This window comes from Candoia aspera, chromosome 2, assembly GCF_035149785.1.
Source record: "Candoia aspera isolate rCanAsp1 chromosome 2, rCanAsp1.hap2, whole genome shotgun sequence".
NCBI lineage: Eukaryota > Metazoa > Chordata > Lepidosauria > Squamata > Boidae > Candoia > Candoia aspera.
In genome coordinates, this window is record NC_086154.1 from 148,676,748 (window position 1) to 148,702,214 (window position 25,467).

At 43.5% G+C, this 25,467-nt stretch overlaps 1 protein-coding gene across 9 annotated transcripts in view; it reads left to right on the plus strand.

Moving 5' to 3' along the window:
- Positions 1 to 25,467, plus strand: part of HUWE1 (HECT, UBA and WWE domain containing E3 ubiquitin protein ligase 1) — a 100,492-nt gene that overhangs the window by 63,063 nt on the left and 11,962 nt on the right. For 6 of the 9 annotated variants that reach the window (XM_063294176.1, XM_063294167.1, XM_063294171.1 and 3 more), the window contains 33 exons: positions 359 to 628; positions 1,555 to 1,707; positions 2,991 to 3,118; positions 3,561 to 3,642; positions 5,616 to 5,792; positions 5,884 to 6,043; positions 6,133 to 6,491; positions 7,508 to 7,703; positions 7,993 to 8,160; positions 8,527 to 8,672; positions 8,835 to 8,901; positions 9,352 to 9,566; positions 9,794 to 10,005; positions 10,468 to 10,650; positions 10,943 to 11,115; positions 11,346 to 11,494; positions 12,079 to 12,154; positions 12,648 to 12,746; positions 13,041 to 13,174; positions 13,511 to 13,682; positions 13,984 to 14,212; positions 14,425 to 14,603; positions 15,406 to 15,495; positions 15,583 to 15,734; positions 16,856 to 16,901; positions 17,695 to 17,973; positions 18,612 to 18,870; positions 18,960 to 19,093; positions 19,191 to 19,411; positions 20,436 to 20,724; positions 20,824 to 20,926; positions 21,496 to 22,036; positions 24,134 to 24,746. In XM_063294176.1, the coding sequence (XP_063150246.1) occupies positions 359 to 628; positions 1,555 to 1,707; positions 2,991 to 3,118; positions 3,561 to 3,642; positions 5,616 to 5,792; positions 5,884 to 6,043; positions 6,133 to 6,491; positions 7,508 to 7,703; positions 7,993 to 8,160; positions 8,527 to 8,672; positions 8,835 to 8,901; positions 9,352 to 9,566; positions 9,794 to 10,005; positions 10,468 to 10,650; positions 10,943 to 11,115; positions 11,346 to 11,494; positions 12,079 to 12,154; positions 12,648 to 12,746; positions 13,041 to 13,174; positions 13,511 to 13,682; positions 13,984 to 14,212; positions 14,425 to 14,603; positions 15,406 to 15,495; positions 15,583 to 15,734; positions 16,856 to 16,901; positions 17,695 to 17,973; positions 18,612 to 18,870; positions 18,960 to 19,093; positions 19,191 to 19,411; positions 20,436 to 20,724; positions 20,824 to 20,926; positions 21,496 to 22,036; positions 24,134 to 24,746 (6,454 nt within the window). The remainder of the gene's footprint in view (positions 1 to 358; positions 629 to 1,554; positions 1,708 to 2,990; positions 3,119 to 3,560; positions 3,643 to 5,615; positions 5,793 to 5,883; positions 6,044 to 6,132; positions 6,492 to 7,507; positions 7,704 to 7,992; positions 8,161 to 8,526; positions 8,673 to 8,834; positions 8,902 to 9,351; positions 9,567 to 9,793; positions 10,006 to 10,467; positions 10,651 to 10,942; positions 11,116 to 11,345; positions 11,495 to 12,078; positions 12,155 to 12,647; positions 12,747 to 13,040; positions 13,175 to 13,510; positions 13,683 to 13,983; positions 14,213 to 14,424; positions 14,604 to 15,405; positions 15,496 to 15,582; positions 15,735 to 16,855; positions 16,902 to 17,694; positions 17,974 to 18,611; positions 18,871 to 18,959; positions 19,094 to 19,190; positions 19,412 to 20,435; positions 20,725 to 20,823; positions 20,927 to 21,495; positions 22,037 to 24,133; positions 24,747 to 25,467) is intronic. The other 3 variants (XM_063294168.1, XM_063294172.1, XM_063294174.1) reach the window with 3 other exon arrangements.

Consider the following 25,467-nt stretch of genomic DNA (forward strand, 5'->3'; position numbering starts at 1 on the left):
AAGGTAGCTGCTGACAACAAGAATTGATTGATTGATTGATTGATTGATTGATTTGGTGGGAGGTAAGCAGTTTAGTTTCTAGTATTTCAACAACCATTTGTGCTGGTTTTCACTTACAAAGCTTTATAAAGTCCTTGGCACTGAAGTACTTACAGGAATGTCTCCTCTGCGTAGAGGTGGCCTGCCCAACTGGTCCAGTGCAAACCTCCCACCAATATCTTTTAATGATCTGCCAGGTAGGGGAGGTGAAGGGGGCAGAACAGTTTTTATGCTGTAAATGGCCAAGAACCATTTTTGCTGAAACCAGTGGTATATAAGCAAATTAACTAAGTATAAACCAGCTGTTCTTTCTTTCTAGGAAGCTGCTTGTCGGAAAGAAGAAGAAGAGCGCAAGGCCCGAGAGAAGCAGGAGGAAGAGGAAGCCAAGTGTCTGGAGAAGTTCCAGGATGCAGAACCTCTTGAGCAAGAAGAGTTGCACAACTTCACCGACACTATGCTGCCTGGCTGCTTTCACCTGCTGGATGAGCTCCCAGATACAGTGTACCGTGTCTGTGACCTCATCATGACTGCAATCAAACGTAATGGGGCCGATTATAGAGATATGATCCTCAAACAAGTTGTGAATCAGGTAGATCAAATTCTTATGCTAAGAAAGCATTGCCTCTGTGTTTTCTTAAGATAGGGGGTTATCTTAGATATTTTAGGGGAAAGAAAAATATCTTTCCAGGAGCTTTTGACTAGAATTGCCAACATCTTTAGCCAAAGCCATACCTCCTTGGGCCTAATGAGAATTGCAGCCCATAATATCTTGAGTATCTTGACCAGACTGTTCTACATTTCTTTTCATACTAGGGACAAACTAATATATAGTGAAAAGCTATGAACTTTGGATTGAATTGGAATTTAGTTTTGAAACCTTATAAGGCAAGTGATCCAGGTGGCCTTCTTTAGCTGCAGTTTTATTACCCATGGTTTCACATGTCCATGGTTTGGGGCACATCATTATGGTTGGAGGATTTCAGAGTGGGGTTTTTTGTCTTTCTGTGTTTATGCATTTTACTCATTTGTAAAGTATTTTTTTCAAGGTTTCTTGATTCATGGTTGTTAAGCTAAACAGACACCCACCACCTTTATATGACTTTTGGAACAATGTACAAGATGGGTAAAAAGATTTATATTCAGGAAAAGTCAATAATCCAATAAGCAGCCAGATATTTCACATGCATGTAGTTGATGACAAACACAAAATACATGTTTGTTAAATGTAACAGTATTTGCATAGTATTTATCTTTCACAAATAGCAAAAAAAATCCACGTCTTTCTTGGGAAACATTCATATTTAAAGTAATGCCCAAGTTGAAATAAACATACTAGAAAATCTGAGAGGAAACATCTAGCAAGCATGACATTCAGTTCTGGGTCCTGTGTAAATGGAAAAGTGATTTCATTAATGAAACAGGAACATAACTCGGCTCTTAGAGGACTATTGTCCCAGGTATGATCCTGCTGATTGGCTTCTTGGTGCCACTGATAACATACCTTTCCTTTGACAGGTGTGGGAAGCTGCTGATGTCCTTATCAAGGCAGCTCTGCCCCTCACCACAAGTGATACAAAGACTGTCTCTGAATGGATTAGCCAGATGGCTACCCTACCTCAGGCCTCCAATCTGGCCACACGTATCCTGCTGTTAACTTTACTATTTGAGGTGAGGCTGATGACTCTGGTCTGAGCCCAGGAAAATACTTGGCTTCTTTGAGGAGGTGCCAGCAATATAGCTGTCTTTCACTACTGTTTTGGGAAGGTTGGGTGGGAAGCGGTGGGTGTGAGCAAGACACAGCATTAAAGTGTTTAAATTAATAGTTTACGTATTTCATTATAGACAGTAGCTAGCTAGCTAGATGGATAGATAGATAGATCTAATTGTCTTCTTGCAGTTTCATGGTTTTGATTGCTAAATATTACTCCCATCCTGCATTAAAGTGTTTAAATTAACAGTTTACATGTTTCATTATGGACAGTAGCTATATATTTATCTATATCTATATATAGATATATTTGTCTTCTTGCTGTTTCATTGTTTTGATTGCTAAATATTACTCCCATCCCAAAATTTAAAGCATAGATGGGATTAGATCTAGGTTCTACCACTTAATTCATTGTGTTTTTATTTGTTGGTTGCTTTATTCACACATAGTCACTTTTTTCAACACTGAATGTCACAGTGAAGAATCATGCAATGCCAGCTATTCAGCTGATTGTGGATAGAATATGGAGTTTACTCTAAACTTCTGCAACAACTATTAATAGTTAATTTCTCTGCCAAGAAAAAGTCAGTTTTGAAGCCACTATGCCTTTATACAATTAAGATGATATCTAGAATTCTATTTCTTAAAACAGAGGTAGGCAGCTTGTATCCTCCGGATGTTTTGGCCTGCAGCTGTCATTGGCTTATCATTGGCCATGCTGACTGGGGTGGATGGTAGTTGAATTCCAAAATGCCTGATGACATCAGCTTGCCCATTTAAAGCATATGTAAGCAATTCTTTTTGAATTCAGGTAGATGGCAAAATTCTCTGTAGAAGAGCAATTGCTTGGTAGTATGCAGATTCTAAGTGATCAGATGTGCAGTGCAGATGTGCAATTCTTTTTTAAGTGGTCATGTTATTATATTTAGTATTTTAATGAACATTTTCAGGTAAAAAGGTATATAGTAAATTAACTGAATCAAAGGGAGAGGAATAAGAGCTCTAGACTGCATTCCATGTCTACCTAATTCTATGAGTTTAGCTTTTTTCCCCCTCACAGGTGAGCTAAAGACCTGTACAGTAAGGTGGATTTTAAGTTTCAGGCTACAACTTCTTGAATTCCTTTTTGGTTGCCTATATAGTAGTTGAAACTTTTTGTTTTGATACAGTGGTGAACATTTTATCTTGACTACTTCCTCTCTGCTGCATGGATGCTGATCTTTTTGCTTTTAACTGCCTACAGGAGTTGAAGTTGCCATGTGCTCGTGTAGTAGAATCAAGTGGTATTCTCAATGTTTTGATAAAACTGTTGGAAGTGGTACAACCTTGCCTCCAAGCTGCCAAGGAACAGAAGGAAGTGCAGACACCAAAGTAAGTAATAAACTGGATATGGGCTGGAGTTGGAAACCCCTAACGTAGTTTCTTCAGCTTTCCAAATTTATGCTGTACTGAGGCTTTAATTCAGCCTTGTTTGTGCTTTGAAGGGGGATTTCAGTTTGATAATTGTATTTGTGATGGTTGAGTAACAGGATGCATTTACTAACCTAGGACAGGGTTGGGTTTCTGTCTGCTGCCAGGTCTACAGCACTGGAGTTCCATGCATTTTAACCTAGCTGGACTAAAAGGTGGAAAGGCCAGAAGGCCTTGGCAATATTGTTACCTTGGCAGGGTTGCAATCTTAAATGGGCTACAGCATCTTAGTCTGAACCAGACCTACTTCATGAGATAGTTTTTGAATGCGCTTGCACAGAAAAAATATAAATATAAAAAATAATTTGCTATCTTTCCTGGCCTTATCAACTTTCTCCTATAGGTGGATCACCCCAGTGCTGCTTCTAATTGACTTCTATGAGAAAACAGCTATCTCCTCCAAGAGAAGGGCCCAGATGAACAAGGTATGAGCCCAGGCGGTTGTAGGGGAGGTGCAAGTTCTTGGTGGAAAGGAAGGTTCTGGCTGTTGAGGTGGTAAAAACATTCAGATCAAATAAACCTTTGTGCTAATTTCCCCCAAAGTTAATGCTCTCATGCTGTTCATCCAAGCTGTGCTAATACTTCAGCAGCCCAAAATATAGTTCTGGGCCTCCTCACCAAAATTTGATGAATATGTATCATTCTAGTTCTACTATCCAATTATACAAGGTTTTAAAAATCAAATTGCTCTGTATGTATTAACTGTCCAACTGGCCAAGATTATGTTCCCACAGGTACACTATTCTCATCACGGTGAATCTTCAGTTTATTTTCTCACTGTACCAAATATATACAGCACATCTCAACTGAACATGTTTACTGAATATGCAGAAAATAAGAAAGGGAAAGAATGGCAACCCCTCAAACAAGTTTTGTTGACAAAAGGTTTTGTGGCACTCTAAGGATCAATAGATAAGGCATAAGCCTTGGAAGCTATACAGGTAGTTCTCATTTAGCAACCCCAGTTGGGACTGGCAACTCAGTCATTAAGTGAAGTGGTAGCTAAGTGAAACAGCAACTCTGCTTATTATCTTACTTAGCTTTCCTTTGCTTTACAGACCTGCGAAGGTTGTAAATGCGAGGATTGGTCATAAAGTTACATTTTTGTCACCGTCGTAACTGTGAACAGTTGCCGTACGAGGCAGTCTCTAAACAAGAACTACCTGTACCTACTTCATCAAATTTATTTGACAAAAGGGGCAGTAGCCAATAAAACCTCACTGTTACTCAAGCATTCACAGTGAATTCTCCCAGATGCCAAAAAAATTGTCTTTAAGATGCAACATTCATTCATTCATTCATTCATTCATTCATTCATTCATCTAGCGATCAAAATGGATCTGCTGCCTATTCTTCCAGTTCAAGGTATTCTCCAAGACTAGGCAAGACTGATCATACCCTCTGCTCCTCACATCTTCTTGACTATTCTAGAGTCAAAAAATAAAATGAGAGTCCCTTTGGGGCAATCGTGCGTACGTGATGCAATTCTATTTCTTTATATCGCTTCTTCTGCTTTAAGTGAAATTTATCTTACAACTGGATACAATCTTTAACACAGAAGAATATAAAAATGGCATGTTCACAAAATAAATTTACATCCTGCTTTTGATTTCAGCTGTGGTTGAAGGGTATTAGAAGAAGGTTGGTGGATGCTACTTCACACATCATGCAAAATAAGGCACAGACACAGTTTCCACATTTTGTTTAGCTTCTAAGGAAGGATGTTGGACTCCAACTCTTGTAGTACTTGCATTAGAGGTTTAAGAAGTTAATTGGCTTTCTTCAACTAGCATATTGACAAGCATTTGCCCCTAGTTTTAGGCTAGACATATTTTATTTTGGTCAGTGACCAGTACGACACCTAGTTTTGCAAATAAAGGCAGACAGTCACTTTCTTCTGTGTGGGTTCCATCTGTTTTACATCATCCAGCATTTCCATCGTGTTTTTAAACTGAAACAGTGCCTTGCCTCGTGTCCTCCCTGTACCTCACACTCAATCCAAATAAAGAATCAGAATCTTTATCATTGTTAGAATTGGCTTCCTTTGCTAGGAGAAGGGTGGATAGGGTCTAGTTTGGAGATATGCTTCACACAGGAATCTGGAGCAAGCTGCCTGGCATACACCACATGGTAAAAATGCAGCACCAACTTCAGCTTTGAAAAGATCTTCCTAACAGTCACTGCATTCCATTGCCACTCCAATTTTAAGTTAAAGCTTGCATGAAATCTATTGTCTCATATAACTGAATAGTCACCTTGCCTCATACAAGGGTTACTCCTGTTCTTTCAGGCATCAGCATGTACAACTGCAGTCCTAATCTCCTAGGGCTTGCTTTTGAGTAGGCATGCCTAGAATTGCAATGCAGGGTACATCTAAGAGTATTCTTTTTTCTTCCAGTACCTTCAGGCTAATGGCAACAATTGGCGTTGGTTTGACGATCGTTCAGGTCGATGGTGTAGTTATAGTGCAAGTAATAATAGCACTATTGACACGGCTTGGAAGGCAGGAGAGACTAGTGTTCGTTTCACTGCTGGACGGCGGCGCTACACGGTGCAGTTCACCACGATGGTGCAGGTATAAGCTTTCCATTCTCTGCTCAGATGTTTTGTTTGGGATAAGCATGTGGAGTGATTCTAATCCTCTTGTATGTTTCCTGGATGCAAAGGTGAATGAAGAAACTGGAAACAGGAGGCCAGTAATGCTGACCTTGCTCAGGGTTCCCCGACTTAGCAAGACTGTGAAGGAAGGCAGTGGACAAGAACTGGAGAGGACCTTGGAGGAAGGGAAAGAAATGGAAAGCAAGGTTAAGGAGGAGAAGGCAAACGGTACTAAATGCATATTCTTAGGTCTGGTTTTTACAACAAACCATAGACTGAACTTGCTCCCTCACATCTGTTTTCTCTAACCCTATCAGATAGCCCTGTGCCTGCTGATAGCCTAGCCCCAGAGAAAGAAGCACCACCAGAAGAGGTGAAACCCTCAGAGATCCTAATCCAAGGCCTGACCGAGGAGATGGTGACAGTGTTGATCCGAGCCTGTGTGAGCATGTTAGGTGTGCCTGTGGAGCCAGACACTCTGCACGCCACACTGCGCCTCTGTCTGCGCCTCACCCGCCACCACAAGTACGCCATGATGTTTGCTGAACTCAAGAGCACGCGCATGATCCTGGGCTTAACACAGAGCTCTGGTTTCAACGGCTTCACCCCTCTTGTCACCCTGCTTTTCCGACACATCATAGAGGATCCCTGTACGCTGCATCACACCATGGAGAAGGTATAGTTTTCCTTGTGCTATCTACACCAGGGAGGAGGTGGAGCCATAACTGCTTGTTTTCCCAGATATATATTGATGAAAAGGCCTGGCTCTGCTCAGCACTGAGAATAAGTTAGTTCTGTATCCATAGAACCATACATTGGAATGAAATGAGGGAATCATTTAAGCTGATATCCTATTCCACTTAATGCAGAGCCAGTTTGGTCTAGTGGTTAAGGCAACAGGCTAGAAAACAGGAGACTGAGAATTCTAGTCCCGCCTTAGGCATGAGAGCCGGCTGGGTGACCTTGGGCCAGTTGCTCTCCCTCAGCCCAACTCACCTCACAGGGTTGCTGTTGTGGGGAAAATAGGAGGAGGAGGGAGTATTAGGTATGTTCCCCGCCGTGAGTTATTTATAGAAATAATAAAGGCGGAATAGAAGATAGATATATAGAATCAATCTGCAATGCAAGAAGGCATTGCAAGATGGCAAGATATCTAGCAAAGGGATATCCACTTGTTCTTAAATACCATTTCTACCACTGTACTAATTTATAAATTGTATTCTCTGGTTACCGAAGGCCCAAGGCAATATACAGTGCAAATAACAATCAAATATACTGTATATACTCAGAAATACATCTATGTTAAATTACAATACAGAATTCCAGGTGCAGCTTGACCAGATAGCATAGAGTGATTTCAACACTGTATTTCTACTGATTCAACCTAAGGATTCATTAGCTTTTTTTTAGCAACCGCATCCCATTGCCAGCTCCTGTTTTAATCGATCCTGTGGCCTGAGTGGCTGCCAAGGCAGGTCTCCCTCATTTCAGATACTTGTAGTTTTATTCTCTCTGTATTTCTGTATAAATGCAGGTCTCGTACAAAATAATTATGAATCTTAACTCTGCTTTCTCTTAGCTGTCCTGCTTTTTATTTTGGACTTTGCGTCTGAGATCCCAGCAGACTGGTCTAGTGGTACTGATTTTTCAGATGCCTTCACTTACCTGCCTCTTCGCTTTTGTGCTCTCTAGGTTGTACGCTCAGCAGCCACTAGTGGAGCAGGCAGCACCACTTCAGGTGTGGTGTCGGGCAGCTTGGGCTCCCGAGAGATCAACTATATCTTGCGAGTGCTGGGCCCAGCTGCTTGCCGAAATCCTGAGATCTTCACCGAGGTAGCCAACGGTTGCATTCGTATTGCCCTGCCCGCTCCCCGTGGCTCCGGAACTGGTAAGTAATTCACGACTCTGCTGGTTCTCCTGCAGTGACCAGACTAGCGTGTGTGCAGGCGTGCCAGAACCTGGATTTTGACTGTTCATGTCTGAGACAGAAGATGATCTGGATCAGGCATGAGGAGGAGGAGGAGTGCTTTCCACAATAGACCTTTTGTGTAAAAATCCCCCCGAAGCAGATATAAACATAGTGAACTCCATTCCCCTTTCTACCCTCTTTTTCCAGGTCTTGTTTGTAGTGTTGGCGGCTCTAGTTCTTTTTATTCTTTCTCCTTTTGCTCCCCAAGCCTCTGACGACGAGTTCGAGAACTTGCGGATTAAGGGCCCTAATGCTGTGCAGCTAGTGAAAACCACTCCAGTTAAACCTTCTCCGCTACCTGTCATACCTGATACGATCAAGGAGGTGATCTATGACATGTTGAATGCTCTGGCTGCCTACCATGCCCCTGATGAAGGTACATTATGCTCTGGGACAGAGTAGAAGGGAACTCTGTATGTGTGGCCCCATAGCTTTTGACTGCTGAAGTGCCTTTTGATTGGGAACCCTGTTCTAAACAGTTCTGCCTTTTCCCCCAAATGTACCGTATACATGGTTGAAGCCAGCACTAGCATCAACTATTCCCTTGTCCCTAGAAAGAGCAGTTCTGCCCGGCCTCTTAATGTTTCTTTCAGCGAGTCACATAGTAAGAAAACTATCTAAGGTATAAATAACATACTTTTCTGGAAAAGGTAGCTCTGTTTTGGCCAGATGTGCAGGCTGAACACTGCTTTCTGCTGAGAATATACTACCTGTGGACCTGCTTTTGTTTCTCTGTTTCCAGTAGACAAATCTGAACCCAAAGCAAGTACTACTAATCAGGAGGTGAGCCAGATTCTACAAGATATGGGGGACGATGTGTACCAGCAGTACCGATCTTTGACCCGCCAGAGCAGTGACTTCGATTCTCAGACAGGCTTTGGCATCAATGTGAGTCCCTCTGAGCTGTCTCTGCAGCCAACACCCTAAGTAGTTCTGTTAATTCCGGGATAACAGGTGGCCTAGAAATGTGTGTGCTTGTCATGTATGGGACTCCATCCCCTTTGGTGCATTTTAAGTCATTCGCTATGTCTTCCCATTCTTCCTCTCTAGGCTCAAGTCTTTGCTGCTGATAGTGCAGCCTCTGAGATTCCCCAGTCAGGAACTCCCCAAGGCGACGGTAAGTGCTAGTTTTATGATGATGCAATCCAAGCAAAATGCAACATTTAATACCTCTGCTGGCATATCCTGTGGCGTTCTTATGCATTTGGAAGTTATTTGACTAAACCAATTAGCCTCAAAATGTCATTCCCTTGTACTAATTACTTTAAGGGGAACTTCTTATCTTAGCTGTAAAGATGCAGCTTCTCTGCCCCTTTTTGTGTGTGTGTGCTGTTCCAGTGTGAGATCAAACTGTTACCTTAATTGGGTCTAGCCTAGTGTTCTCCAACCTGCAGCTTCCAGATGTGTTGGAACGATAACTTCCGGTATTCCATTCAGTATATATAGCCACAATATATCTGGAGGGTACCAAGTATGGGCAAGCTGATCTGGTCTCAGATGTTCTGAGATTAAATTTCTTGGGATAGCAGCTCTTCCACAGATGGATACTTTCCTTTCTAACCCATAGCTTCTACTCCTGAAGAATCTAGAGAAAATAAAAAGGATAAGGATGGTGATAAAGCTGCAGAGGAGAACAAGCAAAAGGCTAAGGGGAGCAAGCCACTTATGCCCACCTCTACTATTCTGCGGCTCCTGGCAGAGCTTGTGCGTTCATATGTGGGCATTGCTACGTTAATTGCAAACTACAGTTACACTGTGGGCCAGTCTGAACTTATAAAAGAGGTAAGAAATTCTAAATGCACTGGTTGACCAGTGCCAAGCAGCCATGGGCTTGGAAGCAAGGTAGAGCCAAGGAAAGATGCTGAGGGCCAGTACCCTAAGTTAGTCCAGTGGACAGTGGAAAGCATAAATTTACAGAGAATTGTAAATTGGGCGGTGTTGTTGGTAAGGGAAGAAGATGGGAATTCTGGCTTTTCTTTTCCTACTGATCTCTTACTGGAATATTTCAGGACTGTAGCGTTTTGGCTTTTGTCCTGGACCATCTGCTGCCCCACACCCAGAATGCTGAAGACAAAGATACACCAGCCCTGGCTCGCCTCTTTCTAGCCAGTTTGGCTGCAGCGGGTAGTGGCACTGATGCCCAGGTGGCCTTGGTGAATGAGGTGAAGGCAGCCCTGGGCCGGGCATTGGCCATGGCAGAAAGCACTGAGAAACATGCCAGGTGAGGAAGGTGGGAAATGTTTGTTCTTGGAGCTGGATCAGTACCTGAGGAAAGCTATAGCACTGTAGCTCTAAGTTCTTGGACCTAGAGGTTGAGGCACTTTTCAGCCTTTGGTAGGATTTCAAGTGAAAGATATTAGTAAACTACATTTCTTCCCAGTGTTATAAAAATATAGGCAGAGTACTTATAAAGCCCTGAGGATATCTTTGGAGGGTGCCTTCCCATGCTGAGGTACAGGAAGGGGCTAACCCAAGAGCAAGCCTTTTCAGCAGTAGTCAGAATTTAGAATGCTATTCCCAGTAAAGTATGTAACAAATAAAATGAGGATGTTTACTATGGGAAAGGAGAAAAATGCTCTGCCACAGATCTGGGGCATGACAAGGTTGGGTGTCCATGATATGGCCCTGGTAAGCACAGAAACATTGCTTTCATGTTGATCAATGGGGTTCTATCTGATTTTAGGCTACAGGCAGTAATGTGCATCATCAGCACCATCATGGAATCCTGCCCATCCACCTCCAGCTTCTATAGCAGTGCCACAGCCAAGACACAGCACAATGGCATGAACAACATCATCCGCCTGTTCCTCAAGAAGGGGCTGGTCAATGACTTGGCGAGAGTGCCCCATAGTCTTGATCTGTCCAGGTAATTTGTTCAAGAAATGGAGCAGAGCTGCTTCAGGGCTACAGCGGTATTAAACAATTTGGTCGGGAATTAAGAGGTGAATTCCCCACTGGTTTCCACTAAGATTTGTCTGTGGGAAAAGTTTAATCTCTGTCTTAGAATAGAATTAGCTGCCATATTGAGAGAACTAGAACTCTGATGCTGTCTCATTTTATTAAAGATTTCTATTATCTCTTCATCAACTAAGGCTTATTCTCTAATATCTGACTTTGCTCTGACTTGGAGAACTGTCTGTGTGTACTTTCCCCTAAAGTCCCAACATGGCCAATACAGTTAATGCTGCCTTGAAACCCCTGGAGACATTGTCACGTATTGTCAACCAGCCCAGCAGTCTCTTTGGTAGCAAGAGTGCCTCAAGCAAGAGCAAGGCAGAGCAGGATGCCCAAGGAGTAGCACGAGATGCCAGCAGTGGACAACAAGATGCAGGTACATGCCTCATCTCATCCAAGCATCCTTTTTTTTTTTTAACGGGTGTGCATCTGTATCCCTTCTCTGCCGTTTTTCTTATCTCTTGCTCTCCTTGATTTGGGAGTATCTGCCTCTGCTCCCTCCCCTGGCTAGATCTTCTTTTGACTTCTAATATATATCTCCAGTGATTTGTGCTTGAATAAAGCCTGTTCAAGAGAGGGTAGGCCTCATTTTTCTTTGATTCTTAGGAGAAAGTGGAGAAACAGAAGCCCCTGAGGAGGACCATGATGTTGCACAAGCAGAAGTAGCAGATGGTGACATCATGGATGGTGAAGCAGAGACTGATACAGTGGTGATTGCAGGGCAGCCTGAAGTGCTGAGCACACAAGAGATGCAGGTATTAATGCTAGGTTGTAAGGATATTCTCTGTATTTTGTAGAAAATGTGACCACAGGTTTCTAAGAGAGAAATATGATGCTGCAATTTAAGGAGGGGGGGTGTCGCCTGAATTCCTGCTTATGTTGCTTTAGATGAATTTGTCTTGACTTGCATGCAGCGGAGAATAAAAGTGAAGGCTTGCAGTCACCAAGTTCTTCTGTAAAACAGCATTTTCAGCTAACCTGGCATCTGACCAAAACTCACAAAATTCCCAAGCCAAGTGGCCAACAGCCGTGGAAATTGAGAACTGGAATCCAATCATATCTGAATGGTGCCCAGTTGGGGGAAGGCAGCTTTAAATGATTGAATAAAACCTGGACTGATGTACTTAATTTTGCACAAATTTCCATAGTCTTTCCTTGTTTTATTCAGATCGTGATGTGTGAAGCAGGGGTGGGCTGCTAAATAGCTTCTACCTGTGATGGAGCAACAATCAGAGAGGTATTAACAGAACACAGGATTGTGCAGCTTCTCTGGAGTTTTAGGGCTTGTTTAGGTTTGTGGAACTGGACCTCACTGATGTTCCCATCTCTGTTTTTCTAGGTAGAAAATGAACTGGAGGATCTGATTGATGAACTACTGGAGCAAGATGGTGGCTCAGGAAACAGTACTATAATAGGTGAGAGCACACCCATAATTTGGTCTTAGGATCATCCATTAGGATTTCTGGACTTAATGTGTCTTGCTTTTTCCTCCCCATGTGTGGTCTAAAGGAATCATTTTAATTCCACATTATGTTTTAGAGAATTCTATCTTCTGTGAATGACCATTCCTCCAGATAGAGAAAATTTGTTGCTGTTACTGCACATGCCGTTTCCTGGCTGCCATCCTTTCACCGCATAGCATGGGAAAGCTGCACTAAGCTGGCTCATGTCAGTGCTGTCTGTTCTCTCTTTAGAAGGAAAATATTTCATTTCTTTGTTGGGGTGCTACTCAGAGGCAAATGCATTCATGACATTGTCATCAGTGTATTAGTTTTTAGTAACAGCATCACATCAGAATCATAATGGGTATTTATAGATCAAAGGGACAGCTCTGGCATTCCTCAACAGAAAGAAAGCTGTTCACTCATGATTCTGCTAAATCCTGTGCTCTACCTTTGTGTCCTTCAGTGGGCCGAAGTGGAGAGGATGAGTCTCAGGAGGATGTGTTGATGGATGAGGCACCTTCCAATCTGAGCCAAGCTTCCACACTACAGGCCAACAGGGAAGGTGAGGCATTGCCTAAACACTTACCTCAAGTCATAAAAATGCCCATAGACATCCTTCTGGTGTGGGTGGTGCAGTGCTGGAGAAAAGAAACTTAACATTATATTCAAGATGGTCATAGGGTCAAGCTCTTTTTTAGAAAGCAGAAAGATAAATATTTCTGTAATCTTGCTTCATAAGGCTTTTCCAATTTGACAAGAAGGGTTTGGAGAATCCCATCAGAGGACTAACTGGAAAGGTTTTCATTTAATTAGCACAAGCCACCTCATCTTACCTGTACTCTCAATTCTGTTCTAGATTCTATGAATATCTTGGATCCTGAAGATGAGGAAGAGCACACACAAGAAGAAGACAGCAGTGGCAGCAATGAGGATGAAGATGACAGTCAGGATGAAGAAGAGGAGGAGGAGGAGGAAGATGAAGACGATCAGGTAAAGGCACTGGAGAAGAGCCAGCACAGAAGCCTCCTGCCAACTTACTTTGTGTCAGATTCCCTGTGTCCAAGACACTTTGCCTTCTTCACATTACTGACTTGTACAGAATAACAAGGGAGGACAATTAAGAGTTGCTGGTTTTCAGTAGTCTCAAGCACTGTTAATAATGGCTGGAATCTGTAGTCTGTTTTACATATGATTAAGAGTTTTGTCTAATTTCGAATTTTCCTTGGTTCAGAGTAGTGAGAAAGGTTCTGGGGAAATGTGAAGGGGTGGAATTCAGAATCCTGAATGCTAGCCAATCTTTGATTTTGGTGTTCGCTGTTCTTGTAGGATGATGAAGAAGGCGAGGAAGGTGAAGAAGAGGAAGATGATGATGACGGCTCAGAGATGGAGTTAGATGAAGACTACCCTGATATGAATGCCTCCCCGCTGGTGCGTTTTGAACGCTTTGACCGTGAAGATGACCTCATCATAGAATTTGACAACATGTTCTCCAGCGCCAGTAAGAATTCTGAAACTCAGAAGCCATAGGATATGGGCGATATTCTCATACCTGTGGGAGTTGGGAAGCAAATTGTTGATGGGCTAAGAAGCTGTTTTTCTTACCTTTGGAATGGAGTAGAGTCTTCCTTTGTTTTGCCCAGGCTTGTGAGTTGAACTGGAATTTCCAAAAAGAACGCCATCATTGAGAAGCCTATATGATGTTAGCTGGGTCTGACCAATTTTGTAATTTAAGGAAATCTCTCTACTGAAATCTTCACAGTCCCATCTTGATCTGCTAACTCTCCTGTTTCTACTCCTAGCGGATATTCCTCCATCACCTGGCAATATTCCTGCCACTCACCCACTCATGGTACGGCATGCAGACCACAGCTCTTTGACTTTGGGTAGTGGTTCCTCCACCACTCGATTGGCACAAGGTATTGGTCGCAGCCAGAGGACATTACGCCAGCTGACCGCGAATACAGGCCACACAATTCATGTGCATTATCCAGGCACCCGGCAGCCCAACCCACCTCTCATCCTGCAGAGGTAAGCCAAGGAGAAAGAATGGAGCATAATGGGAACCAGGGTGAATTTTAATAAATCTGGCAACATCTCAATTTCCCACTTTCCAGTAATTTGTTTTAGAAGAGGGAGGGAGGCTGGCTCACTGACAGTTTGGTCATTCATTGGATCATCCTTATCCCAGAACATTGCAGCGTATTTCCTAACTGTTTCCAATTACTGCATGTCTTCTTTAGATTGCTGGGTCCTTCAGCAGCTGCAGACATCCTGCAGCTAAGTAGTAGCCTCCCATTGCAGAGTCGAGGTCGTGCTCGCCTCCTTGTAGGCAATGACGATGTGCACATAATTGCTCGCTCAGATGATGAGTTGCTGGATGACTTCTTTCATGACCAGAGCACAGCTACCAGCCAGGCAGGCAAGTCTTCAGGAATAATTGCTAAGGTTTGGGGAGACTGAAATAATAAACTGTATCTTAACCAGAGTTCTGAGTAAAATCAAGTTGACAGGAGTTCTGCAACCTAGAAATCCAGCATTTGTCAGCTTGGGAGGGGAGGGGAGGGGAGGGGCAGGGAAATTACTATTTTAAAGCAGCATTCTGGTACATTGACATATCTCAAGGTCTCCCAGTTCTTGAAAGCTGTTCTCTAGCTTTGATCGTGCCAATGTTAGTCATAACTAAGTCACAGTGAAACAACATAGAAAGTTTGTAGAATGTTTGCTCCAGAAGATTTATGATAAACTTTAGTTTAACTGTGTTAATTCCTCTGAAAATGCTTTTTAGAAAAATGCATTTAAAATTTAGGCAATAATCCTATGCATATTCACCTATATGCAAGCTTCATTTAACTCAGTGGGATTTACTTCTTGGCCTACATTCATAGGTATACATTATTCAAGTGATACAATCTATATGCAGCTTGCCCCTCCAAAATGTTATCTCTTGATGTATCAATTACTGGAAAAAAAAGATGCCAGATTTTTCATATCTGAGCACTATGTTATCACCCAGTGATTATTAGTGTAGACTATTCCTGCATTCAGCTGCCATTCAGGTGTAGAGACCATATATGCATATATACAATTAGTCTTCTGTGTTAGAGTTGGTCAGGATTACTGGACCAACATACAGCACTGCATCTTCAGGTGAACTGCTTTGAGAGTGAGGGCTGCTGTTTGAGTTCTTTCAAAAGCATCATCCCTTCCATTCCTTGCTTTAGGAACCTTGTCAAGCATCCCAACTGCCTTGACACGCTGGACAGAAGAATGCAAAGTACTTGATGCAGAAAGTATGCATGATTGTGTTTCAGGTGAGCTATTGAGTAGTTCCTTCTTTCAGATAGCATAGTCCTCTCTTAAATTGGCTGTGCTTGATTGGATACTTTCCCTCCATTCAGTGGTCAAAGTTCCCATTATCAACCACCTGGAGGCCTTAAGGGATGAAGAGCTAGAGGAAAGAAGAGAGAAAAGACGCAAGCAGCTGGCTGAGGAGGAGGCCAAAGTGTCAGATAAGGCCAAAGATTCAGAAGACAAGGAGCAGAATCCTCAGGTTGGCAGTCAAACTTGACTATCTGTGGATTTTCTTTTAAGGCTCCCCAAAGAGCAGGCTTTAGATTTGCAAAGCCTTTTCTAGCTGGCATTGTTGCTAAAGTTGGTTGGGGAAAGGATGAACAACTGGAAGGGTGTTTAAGTTAGCGCTGTATACTGCAGAACACAAACAAGCTCTGTTTATGAAAGGGAGGGAGACTTGGCCCTAACCATTGTTTCTAAGTGTCTTTATCCCAGAGTCATCACATTTTCTGCTAGGCCCAGCCTGATCTCTACAGCTCTCCCTTCCTTCCTTCCTTCCTTCCTTTCTCTTTCTCTTTCTCTTTCTCTTTCTCTTTTTCTTTCTTTCTCTCTTTCGCTTATATTCCTTTTCAGCAGCAAAACAAAAGAGACTGATTTATTAAGTATTATTAATAATGAAACAGATTTTTACTTGCAGAAGTTCCTGACAGCAGAAAAATAAATGGAGAATTTAATTGAACAAAATAGGAAAAGTAAAATGCTCTAACAAAGAAATGACTTTAATTGTCTTTCTATGAAGTGCCTCTCAGTCTGTGAATAATACACATATAATTTTTCAAGAAAATGTTTAGGATACTTAGTAAGATTTAGCATAACTTCCAGTTGATTTAGTGGATTATAGAGTGCCTTCCTGCATATGGCAGTTTGGATTTTTTTTTTCTTACTGTGAATAGTAAAAGTACTAAATATTTAATGTTGGAAAACACTCTCTTTAATAAGACAATTTTGCAGGAGTAATGGTTAGAATTAGAAGGGATAAAATAGCCTTGTATTGTCTGCATGTCTTTTTATAAAGCAACTATGCACAGTATTTTTGGATTTTAGGATAGAGCCAGCAAGTATGGAAATAGTGATGAATCTTTCTATGTGTTTACCAGCAGTATGTAGAATTCCAGTTTTTACGTGGAATTGTCCATAAACGTGCTTTACAGGACTCGAACAAACAGATGGGGGCACTGGGAGGAAGTAACACACGCCCTCCTTCCTGTCCTAAAAAGAAGGTGTACATTAGTAGTTTCTTGCCTACGTTGGTCTTCAGAGCCTGAGCTGGACTGGTTGAAACCTGAATCACTGTAATTCTTTTGTTTGTTGCCTCCATAGGGACCAGTACCACAGTCAAACAGTTCAGCTGAGCAGAATCTTCCAGGTAATTTACTTTTTACTGAATGTTTGCTTGGTGCCTTACTTTCCTCCCCCAGCCTAGCTCAAGCAGATGCTGTTCCTGGGCCCCCTGGGATGAGGTAGTAGATTGTATAGTTTTAGGGTCATACCCGGTCTTGGAGATAACTATACAATCTACTGTCTTTCCTGTGAGGATTCCTAATTCCATCATGCCATCATTGCCTACTTTGAAGAAGAAAAGAGAAGCTACTAAAAGATTACACCTAACTCCATCAAGGAACTGGGAATCAAAGCCACCAACTCTGGATGTAACACAGGAGATTCCTGGTTCCATTCCTAGGCTGGGGTGGGGATGTTTGCAGTAGGATATTATGTCTTACAAACTGCAGCCAGAAGTTGTGTGTGTTTTGGGTAGAGAAAGTCCAACAAGGGTGCTCTCCTTCAATTATGAGAATCAGGACAGGGGTAAGGGGAGGTTCTGCTGTAGTGCAAACAGTGGAAATAATACTTTGCCTTAATACTAAGCCTTTGTGCCTCTTGCTCCTACCAGGGTGAGGTAGTAAGTTGTATTGTTGCGGGGTAGGGATTTGTGCCCCAAATCAGAGATAACTATACAACTTACTACTTTCCCTGTGTGGGGTAAAGTACCCAAGATTGTGTTTTGTTTTTCTCATGTGCCTAGCTTTGTGCAGACTTGAAGTTCTAGCTTTGCTTTGCTAAAAAAAAAAAAAGGGTGAAGCCAAGGCCCTGTTTGAAATCCTCCTGCTGCTCAGCGGGTTGGGTTTTAAGCCAGCCTCCCTCCCTTTCTTGGCTCCCAGATGGTGCCACCCATTCCGACGGCTACCCCGCAGTCTCAACTGCCGCCAAAGACACCTCGGCTGGCCCTAAGCAGACTCTGGTCACATTGGAGAGCCCCCAGCAGCAACAGCAACAAGCGACGGGGGCAGGAGAGCTCCCTTCGGAGCTGGTGGGGCAATCCACTGCTCAGGCTTCTGGGCAGCTGCTGATGCCAGTGGAGCAGGAGGACTCGGGTCCAGGGAGGCTAAGCACAGACGCCGAGGCCACGCAGATGGAGCTTTCACCTGCCCCCACCATCAGTAAGTGGCCTTAGGCTTCACCCTGCAGCCAGTGTTGCCCCTTTCTGTTCCATGTCCATATCTATGCAGTCATGTTTCCTATCTTTCTCCAAATGTTCAGCATATTTTTTTCAAGGGTTTGTGTTTCTGTGTGTGTGTGTTCATGTGAAATTTTAACATACAAGGTAAACGTCTGTGTAACAATCGCCACTGTGATTTAGTCTTGGTTATCTCAACCTTTAAAAAAAACAACCCTTTCTTTTTTTCAAAAAACAACAGCCTTTTTATGGAGGAGTGAGTTCAGATTTTGACTCTCAAATGATGACATTTTGGGCAGATTTATTTGAATTAGTATTCTGCCTTGATGGTTTTTCAGGCAAGTTCTTCAATCTGTCACTCCAGAGCCTTTTAATACATTACAGCCAAAATGTGACATTGTCTTGTTGAACTGAAAGAAGAGCTCAGCTAACCTGGTGCTAGCAATCTTGATTAACAACTGATTTCCAATCCAGTATTTCAAGCAATGTTCTCTATCATAATTTCTTGGAGAGGACTTAAACCCCAAAAGTTATCTGTGAGAAAGCTGCATTCTTCTGTGAATCTCCATGAAAGAATTTGAGTTCCCTGCCCATAAGCCCTCATCTTGCTTTTCCCACCAGCTTCGCTCTCTCCAGAGAGAGCTGAAGACTCCGATGCCTTGACTGCCGTCAGCAGCCAGCTGGAGGGCTCACCCATGGACACCAGCAGCCTGGCTTCGTGCAATCTGGAAGAAGGCATTGGAGAGAGTGGTGGGGCTAGCGCTGTGGAACAGGCAGGCACAGATGCTGTGGTGGCAGCAGCTGATGCAACCCAGCAGGGGTCAAATGCCCACACTGCTAGGGAGGGCCAACCTGATCCCAACCAGCAGGTGGATGATGGGTAAGGGCCAGAAATCAAATATGAGAAGGTGACCTGTCTTGTTTGTGTTAGCACTGCACTAATCATTGCTCCTGTTTCCTGCTACCCAGTTCTCCACCTGCTTCCTCCTCTGAGAGCTCCTCCACCAGAGATTCGGCTGTAGCCATTTCTGGTGCTGATTCTCGGGGCATCTTGGAAGAGCCACTGCCTTCTACCAGCAGTGAAGAGGAAGACCCTTTGGCAGGTAAATGTTATAGGACCCCAAAAGATAACCGTGGGTTTATAATAGTTAACTTTTCTCTGTAGCACCAACAGTTGTACCTAATGTCCCTTTTCAATAGGAATAAATCTTCCTGAAGGTGTTGACCCATCTTTTTTGGCTGCCCTCCCTGATGACATTCGACGTGAAGTGCTGCAGAACCAGTTGGGCATCCGGCCTCCTGCCCGTGCTGCCCCTACCACTACTGCTGCAACTCCAACACCTCCTGTGGTGGGCAATCCTGGTGTGACAGAAGTCAGTCCAGAGTTCTTGGCTGCTTTGCCCCCAGCTATCCAAGAAGAGGTATTATTATACTTCTTAACGCCAACACAAAATTGAGGCAGTTAATTCGTAGAATTAAGAAATTGAAGCTGTCCTTGTAGTGCACAGTATTGTATTGCAGTGAAATAGGAATTTGCTTCTCTAAATCATTCTTTAGTCATTCTTGTCTAATTCCCTTCTGTAAAGTCTCCAAGGAAAGGAGTTCCATGATCATCCAAGTTTGTGGAGTGGAGTCTGTCTATGAAATAGACATCCAGGATAGGTTTTGCTGTTTCTGTGTAAAGGAGATTTAATTTTTTAAATCAAACACGAATGCAGTAACTAATACCAGAATCAAGTTAAAAGTGCTCCTGAGAAACTCATACAGCTGTTCCAATTGTGAGCTATTTCATTACTATTTATTTTGTAAGGACTTTTGTTTTACACTTAGTTTTTCAAAGATTATAGGAGGAGAGCCATGTTGGTCTATGGTGGGAGAAAAACAGGAAGAGTCTGGTAGCACCTTTTCTAACTAATTTTTCTTTTCCCATTCAGTCATGTCTGATTCTTGGAGACTGCCTGGACAAGTCCCTGCAGTTTTCTTGGCAAGGTTTTTCAAAAGTGGTTTGCCCTTGCCTGCTTCCTAGGGCAGAGGGAGAGTGACTGGCCCAAGGTCACCCAGCTGGCTTTGTGCCGAAGGCAGGACTAGAACTCATGGCCTCCCGGTTTCTAGCCTTAAGCACTGCACCAGTCTGGCTCTTTTCTGACTAATGTGTTTTATTAAAAAGCATAAGCTTTTGTGAGCTACAGCTCACTGCATCAGATGCACTGGATCAGCTTCTTCATTCCTCCCCTTAAGGCTTAATATTAGCCTCTCATCTACTGATGCTGGATAACTGGCATTTTAAATTTTTCTGTTTTTGCGGACATGTGGTTGAAGTAGTGCTATCTGTGCATTTGGGTTAGCATTTAAAGCCTCATTGTGATGGGGAAATGTCTGGCTTCTGCATTTTGGTCCTGATCATGCCCAGCCTTAAAGCTTTTAAAACCGTTTTTTCTATTCCAGGTGTTGGCACAGCAGCGGGCAGAACAGCAAAGGCGTGAGCTTGCTCAAAGCACAAGCTCAGACACACCCATGGATCCGGTGACTTTCATTCAAACACTGCCATCTGATTTGCGGCGCAGCGTGCTGGAGGACATGGAGGATAGTGTATTGGCAGTCATGCCTCCTGATATTGCTGCTGAGGCACAGGCTCTACGGCGAGAACAAGAAGCCCGCCAGCGTCAACTAATGCACGAGCGTCTCTTTGGCCACTCTAGCACTTCTGCCTTGTCTGCTATTTTGCGTAGCCCAGGTAAGGCAAGCCTTTTGTGTTTTGTCGTCACGTGTTCTTTGGTTTATTAGATCTCGGCTCCTGATTTAATTACTTTGCTCCCCTTTTCGCTCTACCCAGCCTTCACAAGCCGACTGAGTGGAAACAGGGGTGTCCAGTATACACGCTTGGCTGTACAAAGAGGAGGTACCTTCCAGATGGGTGGCAGCAGCAGCCACAGCAGGTACTAGATGCTGAGTGGGGACAGGATTTCTCTGGAGGAGGGGTGCCCTGTGTTAAACTAGGTTTGCTTTGAATAGCAAAACTAGGACTGTAATAATTGCCCCAAACTAGATATGCTACTAATGTGGAGGTGGGGCTAACTTGAAGTCTAAAAATTGGAGTGACCATGATCTTGCCTCCAGGAAAAAGAAAATGTCTGTACTTGGCTGTTCCAAAAAGTACTGCCTTTCTTTTTTTGCTTCAACGTGTAAGCTGGAAGACGGACTGGGTTGATTTGGAAATAAAGAGCAGACCTATAGTTTTAAGAACCAGCAGCCTTGAGCCAAGCATATTATATTTGATTCAAACTTCGAGGGGTTCAGACTCAGTCTGGTTAACAGATAGAACAAGCATTGACAGGAAGAGAGAACTCTCCAGCTCATAATTGAAGTTAATGACATGAGCAAGCTTGCCTCTATTAGATGAGTCTATCTTTGATGGAAAACGTTTCCTTTGGATGCCTTTAAGAATTATCTTGTGCTTTTGGAGTATGGTGTAAACTTCTCTGATGTTTCTTTTGTTGCTTCCTAGACCATCAGGCAGCAATGTGGACAGTCTGCTGCGTTTGCGTGGACGCCTTCTGCTGGACCATGAGGCCTTGTCCTGTCTGTTGGTCCTGCTTTTTGTAGATGAGCCAAAGCTGAACACAAGCCGGCTTCATCGGGTGCTGCGGAACCTTTGTTATCACGCACAGACGCGTAGCTGGGTGATTCGGAGCCTGCTTTCCATCCTGCAGCGCAGCAGCGAGAGCGAACTGTGTGTGGAGACACCCAAGGGGACTGCTACACCAGATGACAAAGGCAAAAGGGCAGCCAAGGGCTGTGCCGCAGACAGCCGGTCACTTGACCTGTTGCACAAGATGGAATCCAAAAGCTCAGGGCAACTTTCTTGGCTCTCAGTTTCTATGGATGCAGCTCTGGGTTGTAGAACCAACATCTTCCAGATCCAACGAGCAGGAGGCCGCAAGCACACCGAGAAACACGCTGCTGCTGGTTCCACTGTTCATATACATCCACAGGCCGCTCCAGTGGTCTGCCGCCATGTACTTGATACTCTCATCCAACTTGCCAAGGTGAAGGCAAGAGAAGTCTAGTGTGCTACTCTTGATAATGATGAGGAAAAGCAGTGTTTTTTCATTCTGAGGAATACTTGAAGGAAGTAGGCCAGTTTGTCTTAGAGAAAAGGTTGAGATAGTTGCACAGTTAAGAAAACAAAATTAATTCCCCGTGTAGAGCAAGATGACAAGGATGATTATCACAGGGAGATAAATGTAGAAAAAATGCAACAAATTCCTGAATAGAAAGCAGTGAACTGTGTAACTATGCATATATATGATAGTATATCTTATTCACAAGATTTAAATCCATCTTGTCCATTGGGGTGCTAAAAACAACAAAGAGAGCCACTGCAGGATAAATGCTTTAAAAAACCATATAGAATCACAACAAATCATAAGGGGAATCATTTGAAAAATGGGGAAGAGTGAAACTGTAGTTTGGATTTCAGTATTGCCAAGCTGCTTTTTCATTCTTAGGTTTGAAGAATGAAATGCAACTGAAATTTACTTCTCCCTTGTGGTGGTTGTTATTCAACAGCAGTGCTAAATCTCTTTCTGTGAAGACATTGACTCAGTGATTATCTGCCAGAATTGTCCCCATTATGGGTTGATTTGGCCACAGTCTGCAGTAATCCCTTCCCTCAGTCCATGTGCCAGACTTGAAATGCAAAAATACTGTAGCCTTCTCTGGCCCTACGTCTTTTATCCAAAAGAGTTGTGAATTTAAAGGTAGCGTATGTGGAATTCACAGCTTTTCCCCGTCAGTGGTTGAAGTCACCCTGGAGGAGTGGTTTCTCCACCACTTGGTGCAGTTTCAGGACATCGATACTTAAATATTTTCAGTGGGAGGGCTTCCAGATGTGCCCACTACAAGACACTGTGCTTTCACAGAGCACCAGTTTTATGAGTCTTCCTTACGTTACCAGCTGTATTCAGCATTCATTAATTTTCTAATGCATAAAGGTCTGTAGTATATTTGTTTTATGCCTATCCAAGAGGAGACTGCTATTAATATTCTAGGTTACAGGGCAAGATACATTACTGGTATTCTAGGCAAGGAGAGAATGCTTATTAATATTAATACTAATACCAATATCTGAGAGTGAGTCTTAAGGGGCGGGTGGGCTGATTTTATTCTGTACTTGGTATGCAACTGCTCAGTGCTAGTGCTGTTGAATTCCTTTTTATTAGCTACCATTGACAATAAGCTACAAACAGGTGCCATATACATTTTCGAGAGGTAAGCTGTGTGTTCTGTGTTGCCAGTTACACATACACATAATTCTGCTACAAACTCAAGATATTTATTACACTCGTAAATCTTCAGTTGGGGTAACACAAAAGTGTGTGAGAGATATAAAACTTTCTACTTTAAGTGTGTTAAAAAAAAAAAGTGAGCTCAAGAGCTTACTTTTCTAAAAGAGTCCAGAGAAACAAATCGCAGATTCAGAGAGGATCCAAGAATAGACATTGTCTAGTCCACAAATTAGCCAGGTAATCTAAAACACCACAAAGTTTCAGAAAGGGAGTCGGAACTTAGTTTGCCGCCGAGGGCCAGATCAGCAGCTGTCCCCTGACTGCCAGCTTGACTAATTTGCTAAGTCACGCTTCTTTCTTTCAAGTAGATGGCTTGACTCCCTTTGTTCTACCCTTCATAATATGTGACCTGCTGCTGGGCTCAGGACCATGCCTAACTCAGGCTCTGGGTCAGCCAACCCAGCCTGCACTTGGGTCTCCTCAAATGCCTCTTCCCCCAGGGCATTCTCTTCTGTTAATTCCTGCAGTACAGGCTAAGGGTCTGCCTGGTCAGGCTCTTCAGCTTCTGAATCTGAAGAATCAGACCTGTCTCTAGCATTGGGGCAATTAATTGCTTCTACCCCTCTATTCAGTTTTTTCCAGAACCTAGAGCATCTAGCCCTAGAAGGTGGCATGTGTATGTGGGGCTTGGGGGAGGTTGGGGGTGGCTAAATGGAAAGAGTCCTGTTGCTGCATTGTGAACTTGGAAAGAAACAGCTAGTAATCTTTTAAAGTTGAATGTGGAATACCAGCATGGATTCAGAGATCCTAGGCAGAGGCTTAATTCTCCTCCTTTCCTTTTCCCTGCCTTTCCAGGTGTTTCCCAGTCACTTCACACAACAGCGGACCAAAGAGACCAACTGTGAAAACGAGCGGGAACGTGGTACTAAGCAGTCAAGCAGCCCTTGCCCAGGTCAGATGGGCACAAGCGGCATCTCCACAGACTTCTGGGACTTGTTGGTCAAACTGGATAACATGAATGTAAGCCGCAAGGGCAAGAACTCCATCAAATCTGTGCCTGTGAGCTCTGGCTCAGAAGGGGAGAGTTCCCCCTACAGCCTGGAGGCCTCTCCGCTGGGCCAGCTGATGAACATGCTGTCGCACCCGGTGATCAGACGGAGCTCTCTGCTGACTGAAAAGCTGCTGCGCCTGCTGTCCCTCATCTCCATTGCTCTTCCGGAGAACAAGAACGCGGCTGAGGGGGCGACCAATTATATTGTCCCTAATGCAACCAGCACCCCTGCCACTGCCCCTACCCCAGCCCCTGCTCCTACTCCTGCCCCTGCCCCCCTCCCAGTCCCTGTTCCTGTTCCTGTTCCTGCTTCTGCCCTGGCAGCGGCAGCTGTAACTGCAACTGCTGCTTCTATCGCCACTTCTGGGGCTGCTGCCACAGTAACCACCACCTCAACTGTCCCCACTGCTGTGTCCAGTAAGTCCTCTCAGTTGGGGGTTGGGGTGGGGGAGAAAGGGAAGCCTAATCTAGTTTTGCAGGAGTTACAAAAGATACTTAGGCCTCACTCGCAGCCACTAGGAATCTTCTCCATGTTTGGAGCAGTCAGAATCTCTGTCACTGATCAGAGAGGCGGAGATCATGTGACCATGATCTTCAATATATAAAATCCTCCAAGCTTCTTCCACCTTTCACTTCATTCCCCTTTTTTGCCCAGGATAGAGCTCCCATTCCCTTCTCAATCCTTTAATCTTCTGTACTTCACATTTGTTCTTGATTTGCCTCTGCATTTTTTTTTTAAATCTCCATTCTCTTCCCTCTTTGGCTTTCCACAATGGATAGCGCTGAGGAAAGAAAAAGAAAGTTTAGACACGTTCTAATGATGAGGGCAACTATACAGCAACTGCCTGAACGCTTTACATCAGCTACTGAGTTTGTAGTGCAAGACAGCGGTGATGAGGTAATTTGCTATGTTGATTGACAGCTGTAGCTTCCTCCATCATGGCAGGAGTAGCCACCATAAGAGCTGTTTTGCAGCTGATAGAATTGCCTTTTTGCAGTTACCTTAAGATATATATATGCCAACCATAGCTGTCATAGGGATTGTTTTTGGCAATGGAAGATAAGGTCTGAGATTTCCAGTCCATAAATAATCCATGTATGGTTGCCTTTTTCCTGGAACTAAAAGAGCCAGAATTTT